Below are 21,332 nucleotides of genomic sequence, written 5' to 3' on the forward strand. Positions count from 1 at the left end.
ACTCGTGCAAACACACACACACACACACACACACACACACACACACCCCTCTGTCACACATCCCCATCCACGGCATCCTTCCACACTCCACAGCCCCCATGCTGTCACCTGCCTCTGTTCCCAGCCCACACTCACCTGTGAAGGGCAGCTCACCTCCAGGATCCCCACCACGCAGCGGAACGTTGGGCGGCGCGGAGGCGCTGCCCAGAACTCCTCACTGGGTGTGTAGCCTCCCCCGTAGACCATTAGTTGGACCCACTCCCTGTCTCACACATCAGCATCTTGCAAGAGCAGGAAGCAGAGTATCTCCTAAAAAATGCTCTGAGAGCAAACTTGTGGAGACACAGGGCCTTGCGGGAGATTGTTGTCCTTGTAATCCAGTTTAATACAATCTATTGATATAAATTGTCATTTTCATTTTACAGGACGTGCATATAGAAGTAAATCCTAAGGGCGCCTGGGTGGCTCAGTCAGTTAAGCATCTGACTATTGGTTTCGGCTCAGGTCATGATCTCACAGTTTCATGAGTTCAAGCCCCATGCTGACAGCACAGAGCCTGCTTGGGATTCTCTCTCTCTCTCTCTCTCTCTCTCTCTCAATCTCTCTCTCTCTCTCTCTGCCTCTTCCCCACTTGCACCGTCTCTGTCTCTCTCAAAATAAACAAACTTTAAAAAAGCCAAGAACTTTAAAAAAATAAGTGAATCCTAAAAAACCAAAATGGATAGAATTCTTTTGCTAAATTTCTAGCTCTTAGAGAATAAGATTCTATAAGAAAATGTGATGAGAACAGGAAGCACTGAAGACGTAGAACCTCCAGGCTGGGGAAAGTCTCATCTGGAATTGTTTTTGGCTTCCTTGAAATAATAAAGCTTAACAATATAACACGATACGGTTTCACTAGGAGCGTCCAAGAAAAACTTGGTTTCCTTCGTGATCACAGAGACTAGGTGCTATGAAAAAATCCCGTTAACAAGCGTGTACCTCCAGGCCAGCAACTGGAGTTACTCAGAAGCCTTGTGGAACCTCGCTCATTGTTTCCAGGCATTCCGGGGAGCTCCTCCAAGCCATTCGTGTGAATGCCGTCTATTCACCCAAATCTGAGACACCTCTGTGTGGCCTTACAGAATTTGCTGCATTGACAGTTGAGATCCTTAACCTCTTTGTGGGCTCTAGCCTAAGCGACTTAACATTTCTCGCATAACTTCTGATGGCTCCCGCCAAATAGCGACGGGGAGCGTTTTCCACTCGTGCAGAACTTCTCCGATGTTCAGTTCTCGTCTGTGAAAGACTCTGTTTCTAAGCAGATTGGACAAACAAAACGAAACACAGATGCCCAGCTAATGATACGTGCTAGTGTATCCCAACCACGCCGGCAGAAAGAATGGCGAGCGTAGAAACGAAAGCGCACCCGAAGGCACTGTGGCGCACGGCTGTCCCACCGTGGGTGACGTCGTGCTTCGAGGCTGCCCGACTCTCTGCGGGGCGCCCCCGGGGCCTCTCTCGCAAACCCCCGGGGAGGGAGAGGTGGAGAGACCGACCCACTGAGACTTGCACTTGGCTGTGTGCAGCAAAATCTGTTCAGAAAAGCAGATACACTTTAGAGGCTGGAATGAAGAACACGTAGGCTCCAGCAGAGGTTCGTGCCAGCGGCATGTGCAGGGGGAAGGGGCTGGAGGGATTGCCTGAGCTTCCAAAGTAAAGGAACCATCAAAAGCTCTTCTCCAATAGAACCTGTGGTCGCTCTGCTTCTGTGTCTTTCATCCGGCTGGATGCGAGCCGGTGCTCCGGTTTGCTTCTGTCGGTTGCCCTTGAGACTCAGGACCCATACGGAGGCAGGGGGTTCTTTCTCCCCGCTGGTTTTCATGATGAGGGGCCAGGCTCCGGTTTGATCGGGTGTTAGGCCTGCTTTGCAGAGGCGCCGGGAGGGTCTGAGTGCGAGGGGACATTGGAGCTGTCCGCGCTCTTTGCTTAAAATTCAGTTTAACAGCAGTGAGCCTCTTCCCTCCTCAAGAAAGACTGTGCTGAGCGGCAGGAGTTAAGGAGACGGGTGAGGACACAGTTCTGTATCTCAGAGAGCCGGTGCGTCCCTCACAGGGCCTTCCTCACGTGCGCCCTGCACACGCACCCACCTCCCGACAGCTCTGGGGTCACCTGGCATTCCAGGAGGTGGAGCCCAGGGCAGTTTGGAGTAAAAGGTCAGAGAGGCTTCAAGAAACAGACGGGCTGTGCCAGCGATGTGCCCCGAAGAGGGTGTTTTTGAACATCCAAAGAGACAAGGAGGAACAGAAGCACAGAGACGTGAAAACACCAAGTGTGTTGCGGGGACGGGAAGAGGTTGTGTCTGGGATACAAGCGGAGGAGTCAAGGTCAGGGCAGGCAGGGCCGACAATGCCCCCTGGAGCTTCTAGTCCACTGGCGGGGAGCGCGGGGCCCTGAAGGTCAGCGCGCGCGAGGCTGTGGCTTCGAGGAGGGGCCGCCCGGCCGGGGCCCTGGACGAGGCTGGGTGGGTGCCCAGATTCAGGAGACACTGCCCAGAGTTCCATCCGGAGCCCCCCTCTGGTTCATGTTCAGGTCTAGAAACCTGACAGCTGTTGAAGAGAGAAAGTGACAGCCGTCTTCCCAGCTGTCAGGTGACATCTGTACTTGAGACGCAGCCAGTAGAACCGAAACACAACGCTCTTGAAGATGCACGAGTGGGCAGCCAAGGATAACCGCTGTCCCCTTCTTTCGCCCTAGAATAACCCCAGCAATAAACTGGTGAGCACCAGCAACACGGTGACAGCCGCCCACATCAAGAAGTTCACGTTTGTCTGCATGGCCTTGTCGCTCACGGTAAGGAGACCGATACCACCCCCTCTGGTGGTGTTTGTGGAAAGGGGAAATGGCCGTTTTAAAGGGAGACGGCTCGTATTCCACACTGTGATGTTATAATTAATCAGCCTCTTTAAATTAACAGCCTCTTTAAAACATCTTTGTCCCAAAATATGAGCAGCAGTTATTTAGGAAGTTTGTTGAATATAGGAAGAAGGGCTAGACTTCTGGCATTTCCAGAGACTTCTAAACATGCTGACGACGGGCAAACTCTGCCTTGCGTTTTAATCATACTCTTGTCCTACTGAATGACTTCGGGCCCATTTTTAAACATCCAGAGTCAACTGCATAAACACCCCCGTCCCTCTTCCAAATCTAATTGGTGGTATTCCAGTCACCCCGTGTAAAAAGTCCTTTCCTAATTACGCTTACAGTGCTGCTATGTCCTATCTGTTTACTCCTCATTCGACACATACGTATCAAGCACCTACTGGGTCCCAAGCCCAGTGCCATTTTTGAGGATCCAGCTGTGGACAGGTGTGGATAACACTGTGCACTGTGCACAGCCTAAATAAGCAATACACATCCTTCCTTTATCCACTGCCATGTGTAATTTAAGTGTAGAAGATACTGTTCAAAAAACATGGACATATGTACTCTGTCACCCAAAGCACAGGGTATATAATTAAGATTGATTTTAGTAGCAAAAAAAAAAAAAAAAAGAACATTTATAACCAAACTTCCATTGTAGACTGTGCCCTTTGAGTTCTAAAGAGGGGGATGAGAAGGAGGTGAAGAGAAATGTGGAGCTTTTGAACTCAGTTCAGTTTTCTTTGTTTGTTGTCGTGACTACACATTTCCTATTAAGTCCTATAGAAATTCTCCACTTATAAAGTACAATATACGTATGTTCCAGAAATGCCAGGGTTATGCAGCTCTCATCATTGGTGACTGGTGATGAGGACCTAAGGCAGAGGGTTGGTTACCCTGATGAGGAGCACACGGTAACTTTAGCCCCTCTAACTGTTATCAGAGGGATTATTTGGCTTGATGAACCTTAAAATCAAGCCCTAAAACACGTGTTTTAAACCTCCAATGGAGGGGCACCTGGGTGGTTCAGTCGGTTAAGCATCCGACTTCAGCTCAGGTCATGATCTCATAGTTCGTGAGTTTGAGCCCTGTATCAGGCTCTGTGCTGACAGCTCAGAGCCTGGAGTCTGCTTTGGATTCTGTGTCTCCCTCTGTGCCCCTCCCCTGCTCATTCTCTGTCTCTGTCTCTGTCTCTCTCTCTCTCAGAAATTAATAAACATTAAAAAAAATTTTTTTAACCTTCAGTGGAGGGACGCCTGGGTGGCTCAGTCAGCTAAACATCTACCTCTTGATTTCAGCTCAGGTCATGATCTCAAGGTTCTCGAGTTTGAGTTTCTCATTGGGCTCTGTGCTGAAGTTCAGAGCCCGCTTGGAATTCTCCTCTCCCTCTCTGTGTCTCTCTTTCTTTCAAAATAAATAAACTTCAAAAAAAAAAAGATTCTTTAAGAAAAACCTTCTATGGACACTCTTCCAAAGCCCACAGCTTAATATTTGATCCATTGATCTAACACTTGAATAGATCATAACAAGGGCAACACGAGACAAAGAGCCTGTCCCATCATGCATCATGACCTTGTGTCCTCAGCCGCCCCTTCACCCCAACCCCCCTCTCCTGCCAGTTCATCCCTCATGAAAGTGGGGGTGTGGGGGGGGACAGGGGTGTTGGAAACATTTTCCAGTACCACCTCACCAAGGAGGAATTTCTGATAGCTCGCCTGTTTCGTCGGGACAAGTTACCCCAGGCAACCCTGCTACCCTAATTGCGTTATTACTCTATGGTGTGCAGGTTTTTCCATAGTTCCCTAAAATGTTAGGAAAACAGTGAGCAACCTTGAGACTGCTTAAAAGAGCATTTGAGAAAAAGCAGAGGGAAGGTTTCTATTCCAGGAACAGACCTCAGCTCTTGGAGGCTATGTGAAATGATTGGAAGTCAAAAGTTGAGTCGAATCGGACGCCAGGTTCTGTGACTTGGACCTCATCCCTCCCTGAAAGCTAGAAACGTTGGGTTGTCACTGGCTCTATAGTCCGAAGTCCGCTCTCCCCTCTCTCCTGTCACTCCATTAAACGTCTACCCCCAGCTACAGTGGGGTCTGACGGAGAACTTTGCCAGACTGGACGGATGGAAGGCTGCTCCTTCTCTCTTCCAGTGCATGTGCAGTAATCTGCACCGCTAAGTCAAGTGCGGCTGGTTTATTTTGACATGGTAATGATCTAGGAAAATGCTTTGATTACTCATATAAAGGTTGGTTGTTTTTTTTTTTGTTCCATTTAATTATTCCTATGCTATCCTCTAACTGGAAGTATCTCAGGGTAGATTTTCACAGAAATTCAGAGCCCTTCATTGGGAAGAAACTTGGAGATGAGCTAGTCAAAACCCGTAACTTCTTAGAAAAGGAAAGGACTCCGAGAGGATAAATGACTCGCAAAAGCACCTGTAATAGAACCATCTAGAAGCCAGCCTTTCAGGCCCACTCTCCAAACCCTGCCGCGTCCAGCGAGTCAGAACAGCTGTCTGGTCCGGAGGCTCCAGATGTGGGTGCCATGCTTAAAACGGTGGTTTCTTCAACACTACAAACAATAGTATCTGAGTTTGCAGCTGATGAAGCGTCTCATACATTATCCTTACAGCCATTCGGTCAGTCCAACATCTTGGCCACAGGAATCATCTTTAGAAGACATGGTGAACAACTAAGCGATTTTTTTTTTAATTTAAGTATAATTTACACACTGTGTTACCTTAGTTTCAACTATAGGGGTTTGGTTTTGGTTTTTCTTTCCTAAGTGTTAAGCTGCCACATTAACGTATACATTCCTTTCTGTAGCACTTTCCATCTTCAGTCTTTACATCTGTTGTTCCCTGTTGGCTCTGCAGTGCCCAAGTCAGGGTCTGTGACGTGACCACCTTCTGTCCTCAGGACCGAGTATCCTGTCTGACACAGAAGGTGCACCATGAACGGTTAATAATACATCTATTGATTAAGACTTAACCACGAGTCAGAAAGGTACTGATGGCACTCATCCCTGGTGAGCTAGTCTCTTTGCTTATACTCAGTTCACCCACCTTTTATTTTTTTTAATGTTTATTTATTTTGAGAGAGAAAGAGAGCACAGTGGGAGAGGGGCAGAGAGAGGGAGGGAGAGAGTCCCAAGCAGGCTCCACACTGTCAGCGCAGAGCCCACTGTGGGGCTCAGTCCCACCAACCGTGGCAACCCTGAGATCATAACCCGAGCTGAAATCCAGAGTCAGAAGCTTAGCCAGCAGAGCCACCCAGGTGCCCTGAGTTTATCTAACTTTTTAAAAAATCTTTTTTGATGTTTATTTACTTTTGAGAGACAGACCGAGGCACGAGTAGGGGGAGGGTCAGAGAGAGAGAGGGAGACACAGAATCTGAAACAGGCTCCACACTCCGAGCTGTCAGCATGGAGCCCAACGCAGGATTCGAACTCATGGACCGTGAGATCGTGACCTGAGCTGAAGTCAGATGCTTAACCAACTGAGCCACCCAGGTGCCTGAAGTTTAACCAACTTTTAAAGCTTTGTTTAAGAGGCCCTTTACTCTCGAGCCTGGTTTTGTTTTTTTAATTTTAAAACTTCTTAGTGTCTGGGCACCTGGGTGGCTCAGGTGGTAAAGCACCTGACTTCAGCTCAGGTCATGAATCACAGTTCATGAGTTCAAGCCCTGTTTTGGGCTTTGTGCTCACAGCCCAGAGCCTGCTTTGTATTCTCTGTCTCCCTCTCTCTCTACCCCTCCCCGCCTCTCTTTCTCTCTCTCTCTGTCTCTCTCTTTCCCTCTCTCCCTCTCTCAAAATAGAAAAATAAACTTAAAAAAACAGAGAACTTCTTGGTGTCAGGAACTTCACATAGCAGCGGTCACTGGAGCACTCAAGAGCAGCACACATAGTGTTTATTCCCCTGGATCAGATCACGTCCAAACTCCGAGCTTTCAGGCGGCTCCACAGCCTTACAGCCTCTGTGCATCACCTAGAACTAGCGCCCTTTCTGGAACTCCGCTTCTGTGGGCACGCTGGCTCTTCTCATGGGGTCCTCGAGAAGAGCTGGCCCCACAGATTCTACAGACAGTCAGTGACCCAGGGATGCTGACCGCTTTTCAAAAGCAAATGTGTAATCATCTAAAACAAAAATCCATCTCTGCATCAGAATGGACTCACTCTCCAGGCCCTGATGTTTAGGGTTCAGCATCTACTTTTCCTGTGAAAAATATGGCTGTGTCACTTTTTTTTAAAAATTGTTTTAATGTTTATTCATTTTTGAGAGAGAGAGAGAGAGAGAGAGAGAGACAGCATGAGCAAGGAGGGGCAGAGAGAGAGGGAGACACAGACTCCAAAGCAGGCTCCAGGCTCTGAGCTGTCAGCACACAGCCCGATGCGGGGCTCATATCTGCAAAATGCGAGATCGTGACCTGAGCTGAAGTCAGACGCTTCACCGACCGAGCCCCCCAGACACCCCCCAGCTGTGTCACTTTTGACACATGATAAGAGACTACTAGTTCAGCATGCTGCCATGTACATGTATATTCATTCCCTGGTGTAGACTTTGAATTTAAATGCAGAGTAGCTGTCCTTCTCCAAAAGCTGGTTCTTCCTCATGCTCGTCTCCTGGAGTTCTCCTTCAAGAAAGGCAGCAAGTCCCCGTGAAGACGGACTGGGGAGGTGGGTCAAGTCGAAAAGTGGAAATATTCTTCTGTTAGCATCTTCCTTTTACTCCTTCAGGGTTGTCTTGGGGAAGGAGCGCTGAGCGGTGTCATTTGAGGGGAGTCAGGTGAGGAAAGGGGGAGCTTGAGTCTATCCAAAAGCTTAGCTTCAAAATGGTAGAACTGTCAGATGAAGAGCAACCCCCTCAGTAGCAGCCAAGGGGACAGACATAATACCAACCAGCATTGGTGGCTGGTCTGCAAGGTGACTGCGGTGTTTGGGGTAAAGGATCACACGGTTCGAAAACATACAGCATGTAAATCGATTTGGAAGCCCAGCTTCGAATGGCGTGCTGCGTGGTGAAAGCGTGCAGTGTGGGGGCCCCGCAGGGGAGGGGACGCGGCACACCAGCGATCGGAGCGACGCAGGAGGCAGGGCCACGAACAGCGAGCCTGCAGCTGGTGCCGGGGTCAGAAGCGCACGGCCCGGTGTGCCCTGAACCTTGTGGTGGAGCCGTGAGTGTCCGCAGCTTCTTCGAGTGGGCGCACGGTGGGAATTACGGCGTCCTGACAGGCTGTGTTTGTCTAGCAGAGAAGCATGGGAAACACGGGCCGAGGGTGGTGGCGAGGAGCTCGCAGTGAGGGAGCGGCCACGGCACCCCTTCCTCCTGGGGAAAGGCACTGGTGATGCTAAACGTACGGAAACTTGGCCTCTGGAAGCCCCTCCAGGTTTATCATGATTCCTTCCTGAATGCTAGATTTGGGGGTCAGAAAGAAAGCACTAGCCAGGGTATGATGTGTCTTCTCAACAGTCCTTCCGAGGAGGAAGAGGTGTCCCGAAGCCAGTGTCTATGTTGACTTCACAATAGCATTTTAAGAACACTAGGTTTTTGCCTGAGCTCCTTTCTGCTCTGGTTCTGGGGGGCTGGTGCCAAGAAGGCGTCCTCTCTGCTGCAAGAGAGCTAGAGAGGAATCCATGTAGAGCACAGGCTTGGCCACTGCCAAGGCCTCCCCAACCCCCCTTGTACAAAATGGAAATGGGCGTCCATCCAGATGGATCTTGGCAGGCAGAACTAGCCGGGCACTTTTGTGCAGTGAACAACCTTCACAGTCATACCCAGCAGCCCCGGGTTGCTGAACCCAGAGACAGTCCGGAGGGGAAAATGGGGGAGTGCAGCTCAGAAGAAGGGGGAGAGACGATGGGTCAGGAAAAGAACGGAGTGGTTGAGAGTCCAGGAAACGTGGAGCAGAGGCAGAGGTGAGGACACAGACCTCCCTCACCTTCAATAGATGGAGGCTGCTTGGTGGTGATGGTGGAGATGGTGGGGGGTGGGGGGTGTGCGTGCGTGCGTGTGTGTGTGTGTGTGTGTGTGTGTGTTGCTGTCACTTAAGGCAGAGAGAGGAGAGAGCCACCAGTGTGCCGGCTGACCACACCACCGCGCACAGTTGAGTACCACGCGGGTCTGAGGCCAGTGGGCATTACTACTGAAGCATAAGGTTCTTTTTCAAAAAGTTAAAATACGTTTTCACTCTGAATCCTCCGAGCTTTGCTTTCTGATGCCAGTGGGCGGTAAAAAGGGGAGGTGTGAATCTGCACTCAACCCCGAACTTTCTATTCTGAGTGCTGTGGCTTCCATTATGTCCACCAGCAATTCCTCTATTGAAGTCCTAACCTCCAGTATCCCCGAATGTGGTCTTGTTGGGAAACAGGGTGGCGATGAGGCCCTGCTGGGCGAGTGAGGTGGGCCCCTAAGCCCGTATGATCGCTGCTCTTACCAGAGGGCAAACCCAGACACTGACAAAGCCAGGAGCCTGCCATGCGGTGCTGGCGGAAGCCAGGCGGGGCCTAGGGGGGACCTGCCGCAGAGCTTGCGAGGGGGCGCAGCCCTGTCCACACCTGACCCTGGACTCCAGGACCGTGAGGCGGGAACCTTGGGTTGTGCTAAGCCACCCGGTTTGGGGTACCTTGCTATGGCGGCCCTAGAAAACTTGTACACTGACGTGGTCATTGAAGGCCACGTGGATTGATTAGCCAAATGTAACTATTCAACTACCTGTTTTCTTTTTAAATTCTCTACTTCCTGTTTGTGTAAGCATCTCTATTATGTCCAGATTCTCCACGTAAGAATCAGAATAGAGGATTTGCTTAGAAGTACTTTTCATGGGTGCAGCACTGTCTCCAGATTTCTGTGATTAATTATATCTTTGCCGACGTGGTTTTGGGGGGCTTTTTTAGGGAGTGGTGTTGACCTCACGGCGTCAGCAGTGTTAGATTTAGGTTCCTTTGCATTTTGGCTTTGCGCTGCTGTCCACTAATCGAATAATCCAGTACATCTGACCCAGGCCCTTGAACAAGCCACTGAAAAGCCTAAACACATTCCCAACGTCCAGAGAAGGGATTAAGTTGCTAGTGTTTTATGCTAGTTGTATTTCTTCTTCCAAATTGTCTCAGAACCTCAATACTTCTGCTTCTTCCCACTCGGACCTTATAAATGGTATCTGATTTGGCACAGAGTTATAAAGATGACTAGTTTCAGTCTAGCATGTCTGTACACATCCGTGTTCTACAAAGGGACACCGGATTCTCCCCGGGGGCCGCCGGAGCGTCCCGATTGGCCCGCGGACCCCGCAGGTGCACGGTTCGCTGCTGACCTCCACATCTCAGGTGCGGCTCCCAGGCTCCCAGAGGCTCTTCTGGTGCCAGAGCAGGTTTATCAGAGTTAGGGGACAGTGCTGTTCCAGCGATGGCAAAGGAAGCCGGCCAGGATGCATTCACAGACTTCCAGGAACTCCATTTGATGCCTGTGCCTCTTTTCTTAGTTGTTTCTATTAGTCTCCGCTTAAAGACAGAACCAGTGTGGGGAGCAGCTTTCTCCTTACGGGGTGGGCACGTTACAGCTTGTAGAACCGAAACATCGCTTGATCACACACGTAGGCAGGACCCTCGCGACAGCAGTTCACAGTAAGGCATGTGGACAGAACAAGGCTGATGTCCGTGGCTTGTCCGTTTTCTGACTTCAGCCTGTGCTCGCGCTCTCCCAGGGGCTTGGGGCTCTGAACGTGAGCGTGTCCCTGGTAGCCTGAGACTCTCAATGTCCTGTAGGATTTACACAGATACGATAGGTAGGGGGTCAGCAAAGCCCACGTAAAATATCTCCGCGATCTCAAAGAGCACCACCGTCAAGCAGTGTGTGAGATGTGCACAGCGAGAACAGGAAACACCAGTTGCTACGTTAAATGGTCATTCTGTGTGTTTGACGCAGCCAGAGACCGTTGGACCCAGCAACAGAAGAGAACAGTCAGAAACCACTCAAGTCACAGACATATCTCACTGGTTGGCCTCTCCCAGCTCTTAGGTGGCCCCTGTACCTATAGGTGGGCTTAGAACGTGACCTGGAAAGCAAAGTCGCTTTTAGCTAATGATATATGACCTTTGCTCAAAACGTTATTTTCTCTTAAAGGGGTTATTACTGCAGTTTCCGCTCGGAGTCCAGCACAGTGACTGAATTGCGCCACGAGATTATTCTGAGGGTTCTTTCATACTTGCCTTCTGAGCCCAGGTCTCCACTTAAGAGCCACGGTGTGACGCTGAGAAAAGGCACACGTGGCAGTGACTCGTGCCTGGGAAAGCTGCTCACCGTGAAGCGGGTGCCGCACGGTTTGCGAGGGTCCGTCTTTGACCCTCCATGAGAGATGGCTCTTGACCGGTGTGGCTTGAAGAGTGAATTGGGCCAAAACAAAGCAAAAACAAGACAGCCAGTACCTCTGAACTGGAAAGGGGCTCAGAGGCAGGGCTACACGTCCTCGCACTGAACGGCCCTGGGGCCAAGGGAGAAGGAGTCACCCTCAGGCTTGAAGTCAGTGCGTCGGAGCATCGTGTTTAGGGCTGTGGCCCTGAGTTCCTGGGGCCTGGTGTCTGATCCCGGCTCTTCCGCACACCAGCCGGGTGGCTTTGGAAAGGTCATCTAAAACTAAGCCTCCTTTGGGGCGCCTGGGTGGCTTAGTCGGTTAAGCGTCCTACTTTCACTCAGGTCATGATCTCGCGGTTCGTGGGTTCGAGCCCCGCTTCGGGCTCTGTGCTGACTGCCAGCTCGGAGCCTGGAGCCTGTTTCAGTCTGTGACTGCCTCTCTCTCTGACCCTCCCCTGGTCACGCTGTCTCTCTCTCTCTCTCCTAGAAATAAATAAAACATAAAAAAAAAAATTAAAACTAAGCCTCCTTCCCTAGCTGTCAGATGGACATGATAAGAATACCCTCTGTCTAAGACTCGGAAGGGTAGGCCAGGCACGCTGTAAGCGAAGAATGCCAGTTCTCACGATCAGGAATCCCCCAAACACACGGATTCCAAGCGAAGACAACATGGCTGTGTGTGTAAACAAACGGCTATTGGTACATTGGATGCCAGTGAATTTTTCTAATCTGTGAATCTTTCTACACACATCCTTCCAAATTTCTGTGGGATTTTTTTTTAATATATGTTGAAAAAATCGGTGTCTTGATAGATGTATACATACCTTCTCCAGGAGGACCTGACGCATACACAAGACGTATAATACGTGCACCAGTTTTCTCCCCGAGGCTTGGGAAAGCCCTTCGGATGTCCCGTCGCACCTTTCTGTCTGTAGCTTCCAGGGCCAAATGCAGACCGTGCTCCCTCCAACTGTCAGCGGTCTTGCTAACTCAGAAACTTCAGTTACCCACACTCCGCCGTGAGCACAGGAAAGGAAATCCGTGTTTTTCATCTTCTGACCCAGAAAGTCCGGTGTATTTGTAGACGCCAACCAAATGTTAGAAATGCCAGTAGGGAAAATTTTTTAAGCCACACGTGTGTGCACTGCAGAAATTCTCTAAAGCCTGAGCTCTAGAATGATGCTTAGCTGGTGGGCACAGCTCCACAGACGGAGAGCACATGCGTGTTTACTCAGGCAGCCCTTCAACAGATGCTCGAGCCCTTGCTGCATAGCGGGCTCGGAGGCCATCACAGTGAGACAAGCACACAAAGTCGCTTTTTTCTGTGGGATTTATCATCCCCAAGCGAAGACAGGCAATAACCATATGCTGTGCTGTTGGGCTGCGTGTTTGTTTGTTTCCAGTGGCGGCTGTAAGAAAATTGCCATGAAGCTGATGGCTTAAGAACAACAGAAATGTGTTCTTTCGTGGTTCTAGAGGCCAGAAGTCGAAATTCGGTGGACGGGGCTGCAGCCGAGGTGTTCGCAGGCCTCGCCCCCTCGCGTGGCTTCACAGAACCGTCCCTTGCTTCTTGCAGCTCCTGGTGGCTGCCACGGTCCTCGGCCACCACACACCGTCTCTGTCTGTCTTCATAGCACCACCTCCTCTCTGTGCCTGTGTGGCTCTCACACCATGAGGACACTTTGATGGTCTTCAGGGCCCACCCGGACCTCCCCAGATAATCGTATCTCACCATCCTTAATTTAATCATACCAGTTACTATATACAGTGATAGTACTTCCGTCTTTTGGGATTTGGGCATGAGTAGACTTTGGGTGGCCATTATGCAGCCCGCTGCGGCTACTCACAGATGCTTGGGAAGAAAATAAGAGGGAAGAGGGTGACGGAGATGCCACTTTGGACCGGCGGTCAGGGAAGGCCCCCTCCAAGGGAACGCATTTACACGTAGGCAGGTGCTGTTTCCCTCCCCTTTTCGGATTTTTGGGGGCAATTTCTGTTCCATTCTCCTTTCCAAATTTCTAGTACTATTCGATCTGACTCACCACTCTTTCACAAATTTTGAAGTCTGTCTTCTTTGATGCGTTGACTTTTTTTTTTTTTTTAATTTCCCGGCGACTGCAGGAGAACACAGTCACCCTGTCCCACGCGAGCTGTCTCCTTCTCCTCGCAGGCCAGAAGCCCATCAAAGAGGCTGTTCTTCATCTTGGTCCTCAGCCTCCTGAGATAAGCCTTGTCTGGGAGGGATTAGCTTGGAGGCTAGGGAGACAAGTGATTAAGGGAGCATTCTGTGGAAATCAGGCATGGGATTGCAACACAACTGGATGCTTCCAGAGCCCAGAGTCTGGAGTCCAGAGTCCGGAGTCCGGTAGGAAAATATGTGCCATCAAGGGGCAGAGGCCGCTGCAGAATGCAAGGTGAGGGTATTTGGTATTTAAAGCATTTTAACTCTAAAGCTTCAGAGCTTCAGGCCTCCGGGGACCCTCCCAGGAAGGAAGGAAAGCCAGAAGCAGCAGCATCAGAGAAGGACGCAGCCAGAAAACTCCGTGTCAGGTTATTTTCTCTGAGATATACTGAGATAATCCCTTTCGGTGAGGTTCAGATAATCCTGAAATAACTTTTTATGCTGTTTTCACTGCATAAGTCCCCAGGAAGCCCAAATCCCAAAGCTAGCAACGGGAACTGCACTCCGCCTCCCCGCCCTCCGCCCTGCATTCGCAGCCCCCTCTGCAAGACCGGGGGCTGGCCCCGTCAGTACTTAGAGCGTCCCGAATCCCGGCCAGCACCCAGGCCCCGGCCACTTGCGCTCTCGGGGTCTAAGGTGCTGCTGGAAGAGTAAGTAGAGTCTCGGATGGAAAACGCCCTGTCTGCAAGTTGTCGACATCTCCGCGACCTGCACTGCCTGCTGCAGCCTCAGTTTCCCCAGCCAGGAGCCTTTTTGCATTATTCAAGGGCCGGTTTTGCATGGTGGGATCAGAATGAGCCCTGTACTCTCATTTCCATCCACCATCCTCGCATTCAGACGGGGCGGCGTGCCCCTCCCCCCTCGTGCTGCTCTGTGGGGTGACCTAGCGCATCACCCCAGAAGCATCGAGAATTCCCACTTCTGAATGCGCCCCGCTCAGGGCTGCCTCCCAGGAGAGCCTGTTAGTCCTGAAGCCCTCAGCTGTGTTCTAGAAAGCTGTAGAATCCAAGCTGGTCAATAGTAAAAGGCGCCATTCCACAGACTGCGTCCAGTCGGCCCCGTTTCCAGAGTTTGGCTCATGCGAGTGACCCAGTCTCACCTCCCGCTGCTGACCTTGCCCAGGGGCTGTCACCCGGCCATCGGGGCAGCGGACACTGCAAGCCTTATTCCGGCCACGGTACCATGCTGACCCCGCGTCTCCAACAAGGACAGCCTGTTTGTGGCCGCCCCACCCCCGCGCCTGGCCACTGCCTGCTCATTGTTCACATTATTCGGGAGAAGAAAATGGCCCTCTTGTGCATGGGGAGGACAAAAAGCACCAAAGGTAGACACACTGAATTCAGAACTCGCTCACTTGGCGCCACTCGGAGTGTCCGTGGAGGGTGTGCCGATGGAAAGCTCTTAGTGCGTCGTTAGCGCCTTGGTGCGTCTGCTTTTTAAGTAAGTCAGTCATCATGCCTTGCAGACACGTGGGCTCCTTGGTTTGCTTGGGGGAACTCGGAGGAGACTAAAATTAGTCCCCAGAACTCCACCTAAGCCCTCATAATAAAATGACAGTATAAAAAGATTTTTCAAGGACGCCTGGGTGGCTCGGTCGGTTCAGCATCAACTCTCGGTTTCCGGTCAGGTCATGATCTCGTGGTTTTGTGAGTTCAGGCCCCAGGTTGGGCTCAGCACTGAGTGTGGAGCCTGCTTGGGATTCTCTCTCTCTCTCTCTCTCTCTCTCTCTCCCTCTCTCTCTCTCTCTCTCCCCACCCCCCCTTCCCCTGCTGACACTATCTCTGTCTCAAAATAAATTTAAAAAATTTTTTCAGTCGCAGTAAAATCCACCTACTATAAAACTTAGCATCTTAACCATTCATAAAGTTCAGACTTTTAAGGTTTCAAGGTTTTCAGCCATTTTTCAAGTTTTAGGCGTCAGAGTTCAGTGCATCCACTTGTGCTCCTGTCCCCACCATCTGTCTCCAGATCTCTTCCACCTGCAAACCTGAAACTCTGCAGCCATCAAACAACACCCCTCCCACGCCCCCTGTCCCCAGCCCTGAGCAGGTTTCAGTTTGACTGTTAGCCGTCAACGGAAAGTTAAGGCTAGAAGCCGGGTTTGGAACTTCCTAAATACTCTTCAAGTCGGGTAAGAACAGGAGAGCATGAGGCGTTGTGCAGCCGGAAGCAGCGCCCTCTGCAGGCTTGGTGCACGGCGCCCCCTGCTGGTGGGACTGTGTGGCTTCTGCCTTGCTGAGAATGCAGTCTTTGCTCGCAAAGCGTTGAGTGCTCCGACCAGGTGTATCTGGCGGTTTCATTCAGTCTAAGTGACAGCAGGGATGATTTAGTTCTCGCGCTCTTTTAAAAACTGACCGTAAAACCTCCGTCGGAGAAATGTGAACTTTTTCCCGCGGCGGTGAGTGGTGCGTCTGCTCCCTTAGGGAGGTGCTCCGGGTAAGATGTGTCACAGCAAGTGGGACTGTCAGCAAGCCACACTGGGACTATCAGGGACGACAGAAACACTCTGTGATGTGTTTTGCCAGCTCCCCAGCTGCACGGAAAACCCAGCTGTGTTTCTCTGTGTCACAGGTGCGGTGTACGCCATCTGTTTCTCCCGAACTTTCTGCCTGCCCGACCTTCCATAAACGGCACGCCGCGTCTCCTTGCTGAGTCTTACTGTAATGCTCGTGACCATTCCCCCCCCATGACTGTCCTCTCCACGGAGGCGTCCCCTCCCTCTGCCCTGTCCTCTGCTGCCCCCTCTGTGTCAGAGGATGGTCAGCGCCAGCCCACAGGACGGCAGCCCTGGTCCCTGTGGTGATTCCTCCAGGCTTGCTCTCTGTCACCCTCTTTTAAAATGTTTTTAATGTTTATTATTTTTGAGAGAGAGAGACTGAGAACAAGCAGGGGAGGGGCAGAGACAGAGGGAGACACAGAATCCAGAGCAGCCTCCAGGCTCTGAGCTGCCAGCACAGAGCCCGGCTCTTGAACTCACAGACCGCGAGATCATGACCTGAGCTGAAGTCAGCCGCTTAACCGAGGGAGCCGCCCGGGCGCCCCTCCCTGTCACCCTCTTTAATGCTGATGTCCAGAAATGGGGCTCCTTGGCCGTTTTCACACAGTATGTCTTGCTTTAGGCATTTCCAGTCTAGCAAAATGGCATATTTCTTTTTCTTCAGAGCCGGACTCACCCTGGTTCTAAGAGGCATCTTGATGGGAAGCTGGGTCATGAACTGGTTCGCACTGCGAAGGCTCTTGTAATGACCATGTGTGTGGCCCAGGTGGCAGCCAGCAGGTGGGAGTGAGAAACTGGACCCGACGGGCTAGACGGGCATGCGGAGCGCACCCGGGCTCCAGGCTCATGTGGGCTAATCCTCATTCACGTCCCACGGCATCCCTGCCTCTTCCTTCCTCACCTCTGTCTCTCAGCACTCCCCTTTAATAGTAACTGCAAATCGATCCTTCCTCCGCTCCCCCTGGCCCATGGCCGACTCCCCTGAACTGTCACCGTAGTCCCCCGACTCTGCTCTTCCTCCCCATCCCCAGTCGGTCCTCACACAGCATCAGAGAGCAGAGGGCCTGTCAGCACAGTAGTCTGACCGTACCACCCACCCCCACCCCCGGAGCATGGCCCGGCGCCATGACCATGACCCACAAAACATCTGGTGAACTCCCCACCCCACCCCGCTGCCGTGTGCACACAGCCAACTCCATTTGATGCTGAGAATCAAAAGACCCAGTGATGTTCCTTAGGCCTCCATCAGCTCTCACTGAAAACTCAGGCAAGATAGGCACGCGTTACCGTGATAGCGTCCCACTGTTTCTGACAGTGCGTCTCCGTCCCCAAGTAAATCGAATCAGTGTCAGTGTGCCTTCCGAATGGGGTGACCCTGGATGCTGCTTCCCGGGACACCGGTTATGAAAACCGAGTTGTCAGCCACCTTGTGACAGATGCCCTCCCTCTTAATCAGGACCTCTCCCGTCCCTGTCACGAGCACACATTGACTAGATCTGTGAAGACAGATACAGGGGTCCTTTGAGTGCTTAAACGTTCTTCTGACAAAAAAGAACACGGGTCCGTTGTGGAAAACAGGGAAAAGTACAAAGAGGAAAATAAAATCAATTTTAATCTTAACCACCGATGGAGGACTCCACTATTACCATTTTATTGAGGTCCCAGGAAACCTTTCAGGATGATGATAGCTAAGACCGATCGATCACATTGACCATGCCACGTACTGACAGGGCAGTTAGTGCATGTCGCAGGGCCCCCCAGCCTGGGGCCACAGATGTTCTGGTGGTTTGGTTGCCTGCAGCGTGACAAGGAGCTGGCACCAGATTGTAAATCAGTTTATTCCCCCAGAGCCAAGCCTATCACCACCTCTCTGTATGCGGTATTTCAAGGGTTAACCACTGACTTATCCTCTGGAGACTTAAACCCAATTAAAAGGATATTGACCCTTTCTTTCCAAGTAAAATCTCCAAACGAAAATAATGCCCAGGGCTGACAATTTTAACCAAAAACAGCTGCCTGTATGTTACTTTTTCTAACTGCAGAGGATAAGAATCTCAGACTTACTGCTAATCCTGATTATTCAGGGTAACGAAGACAGCTTTGTGAGTTCCTCAAAAGCCTGGTCAACAGTTTCTGGAAATTAAGCCAAACCCAGAGCTCTTGGCAATGGAGTTCCATGATTTTCTTTGTGGAATGGAATCCCCACAGGATGCGTAGATGTGGCTGCCCCACGGTGGCCGGGTTGGTTTGTTCTCTGAGTTCAGATGCTGACAGAGACAACCGGCTTCTTCAGATCCCAATCCCAAATCCTTGTTCCAGGGCAGGGCAGGGGCCGAGTCGGTGCGTGACAAGGCTTGGGAAGGACGCCCCTTCTGTGGTTCTCCGCACATCGACTCAGACTGTAGCATCATACACCCACGGGTATTATTTCTCTGAGGCTTAGGGCTTCCTTCATCTTCTGTAAATGCTGTCATCCAGTTTGAGGATCTAACATATGGCAGAACTTTGTCATAACTTAGATCATTGTTATTCAGACTTAGAAACAAGAGGTTAAATACTGCCCCCAACACGGAACAGCCACCTACAAGTAAAGCCTTAACAGATTGTCTCTAAGGAAGACGCCTCTAAGGAGCCAAACCATCATTAGAAACCATAACCGTAGCATATATACTGACTGGGAATTTCATGTTATAATTGTGAATAAAAGGGCTGTGGCCCAGGGGCACCTGGGTGGCTCCATCGGTTGAGCATCTGACTCTTGATTTCAGCTCAAGTCATGATCGTGGGGTCATGGGATCAAGCCCCACGTCAGGCTCCTTGCTGAGCATGAAGACTGCTTAAGATTCTCTCTGCCCTTCTCCCCTGTTCTCTCCCTCTCTCTTTCTCTCATAAGATTTTTTTAAAAGGGGGGCTGCAGCCCAATGGTGGTTTGTTTCTAAAGAGGCTAATACAATTAAAGAAAAAGCCAGTAATCTTGAAGGTAGAAGGTTTGCCTGGAGTGGCCTATGGTCTACTAGAGATGAATGTATCTTGAAACACAAATAAGTGTTTCAAAGTTCAAGACAGAAATTTCATAGTCCGTGGCCTGGTCCTTAGAAGAAGAATCAGTCTGTCAAATACAAGAGGTGTGGGTCATGAATCTTCTTTTTAAATATCGTTTAAGCATTAGTTTAAATTCACAGAAGCTTTGTGCAGGTAGCTCCTAGAGCTACCTCTCACTCTGTCTCGCTCTCCTAGGGCTTGTTTGACATAGTCGTGGAGCCAACACGCCCATGGATTCAATTCCACAGTTCATTCCGATTTCACCAGCTTCTTCCTCACTTCCTTCGTGTTCTAGGTCCCATCTGCCTGACCCCCTTACAGTTAGGCTTCTCGTCCCTCAGTCTCCTCTGGTCTGTGAGAGTTTCTCAAACCTTGTTTCTGTGGCCTCGATAGTTCTGAGGAGGAACGCTCACTAGGTATTGTGGGGAACACCCTTCTATTTGGGTTTGTCTGAGGGTTTTCTCTGTTAGACCAGGCTTCTGGGTCTGGGGGAAGGAAGCCGACATAGGTGAGGTGCCATTCTCCTCACATCGTATCAAGAATACATGCTGTCGACATGACTTAATTACCATTGGTGTTGACCTTGACCACCTGGCCAAGATTGTGTTTGCCACGTCCGCACTGTAAGAGTGCTTCACCCCACCTTCTACAACTGCTCTTTAGAAGGAAGTTGCTACGGTCAGCTACAGGAGTAGCAGGTATGGGCCACCTCCCTGAGGCCTCATCCAAATATGTAAATTATTTGGACTTCTGTGTGGGAGATTTATCCTTATTTGTTTATATCGGTATGGACACATAGGTATTTATGGTATCCCATGGGTCATGATTCAAAACTGTATGTCTTTGGCGCTCAAATTGTTCCCAGCGTTGGCTGTTGGGAGCTCTTTCCGCTGAGCGCCTATATTCTTTGACACATTCCTCTAGGGTGATCATCTCATATATTCCCTGCCCTCATCTAAGAATAAGCCACTTTTCTAAGAAGCCTCATTCCTTTTATTGGAGAATAAATAGGAAAACCAAGATCTGGGCACCAGATCTTGAACAACAAGAGTGGGTTGTTCTATTTTGCTGGTTGCTTCCTAATGAGACAATATTGACAGCACACTCTGCAAAAGGAGAAAAAAAAATTCAACCCCACAGCTGCTCCAAGGAGAACAAATCATGTTCGTTGTCAGTAGTTTATTAGGTTTGTGTTCTGGTTTGGAAAAGTCAATGTCATTAGGCTCTGCAAATGTTTGAGGAACAGGACATTGCCATGGTCAGCGGGGAGGGCGTGTTCCTAGGGAAGACTCCTCTGGGTAAACTCATTAGAATAACACTTTCCCTGAAATGTTTTGTTAGGTTAACTTCTGGAGCTTCTTGTTTTCTGAAACATACTGGTTGAATCTGATCTGATTAGTATTCTTAAGGGAAGTTGACCTGCAGGTAGGTAGGCATTGCAGCTTTTAACTATACTTCTAATTTGCACATTTTCCCTTCTGGGCAGTGCAGGTACACAGTCACCTTTTAAGGGACTTGCAGAAAGGCAAGGGGCGTTTTCATACTGGAGCATGGCACAAAGGGCCATATTTAGAAACTTGGGGGGTGGGGGAGTAAGCATCAAGATATGCAAGACTTGTCTTTGAAGGGTTCCCTGGGATTGTCGAAGCCCCAGACCAGACTAACGGCGTTCTTGTTCTAGAAGACCCAGTCTAGGCTCTATGTATGTGGGACTAAAAACTCCGAAGAGGTACCTCCATGGCGGGTGACCTTGACAGGGACGTTTAAGATATGCTTGGCACAGGTAGATAGCAGATGGAGCCCAGAGTGGTCCAGTGGCTCCAAGTAAGTACAGTGGAATTTTAGAAATGGGATATCAAGGGAGGCTCTATTAGAGATCTACCCAACCTTTACATTTTGTTTCCAAGGGACCAGAACTGTGGCCACTCATCCAAGTACTTGATATTTACGTAAGAGTCTCGTGTGACTTGGGCGCACTCACTGCTGCTGTGACCTCCCCACACAGATGGGACTCCCTCCTTCAAAGGTTACTGATCACCTCCTCCAGGGCAGTAAAAGCCTTCCAGGTGAACAGTATCGATGTGGAGAAGCAAGAGAAGAATTACCATACCACACGTTTGCTCATACATCCTCTCTGCCATAGGATCACGCCCTCCTTCTTCCTTGGTTTATTGAAACTTAAGGACCACCTTACAGCGACTTACAAAACACCGAGAGATTGCAACGTGAGGCTTTATCTCACATTCAGATCATCACTGGCTGTAACATAAATACAGTATACCAGTGATTCTCCTGGAAGCTTAAGTTTTTAGGAGAATATGCCCTAGCTATCTCCCTCCAACCATTCAGGAAAACCCAGGAAGGCTTAC

General features: G+C 50.2%; 1 protein-coding gene across 1 annotated transcript in view; it reads left to right on the plus strand.

Annotated features, from left to right (window-relative positions):
- The window catches only part of ANKH (ANKH inorganic pyrophosphate transport regulator), a 140,678-nt gene that overhangs the window by 110,219 nt on the left and 9,127 nt on the right, over window positions 1-21,332 (plus strand). The window contains exon 9 of the mRNA XM_077771993.1: window positions 2,737-2,832. Coding sequence (XP_077628119.1) covers window positions 2,737-2,832 — 96 coding nt within the window. The remainder of the gene's footprint in view (window positions 1-2,736; window positions 2,833-21,332) is intronic.

The sequence above is a fragment of the Crocuta crocuta genome, unplaced genomic scaffold, assembly GCF_008692635.1.
Source record: "Crocuta crocuta isolate KB4526 unplaced genomic scaffold, BGI_CrCroc_1.0 scaffold51, whole genome shotgun sequence".
Lineage (NCBI taxonomy): Eukaryota > Metazoa > Chordata > Mammalia > Carnivora > Hyaenidae > Crocuta > Crocuta crocuta.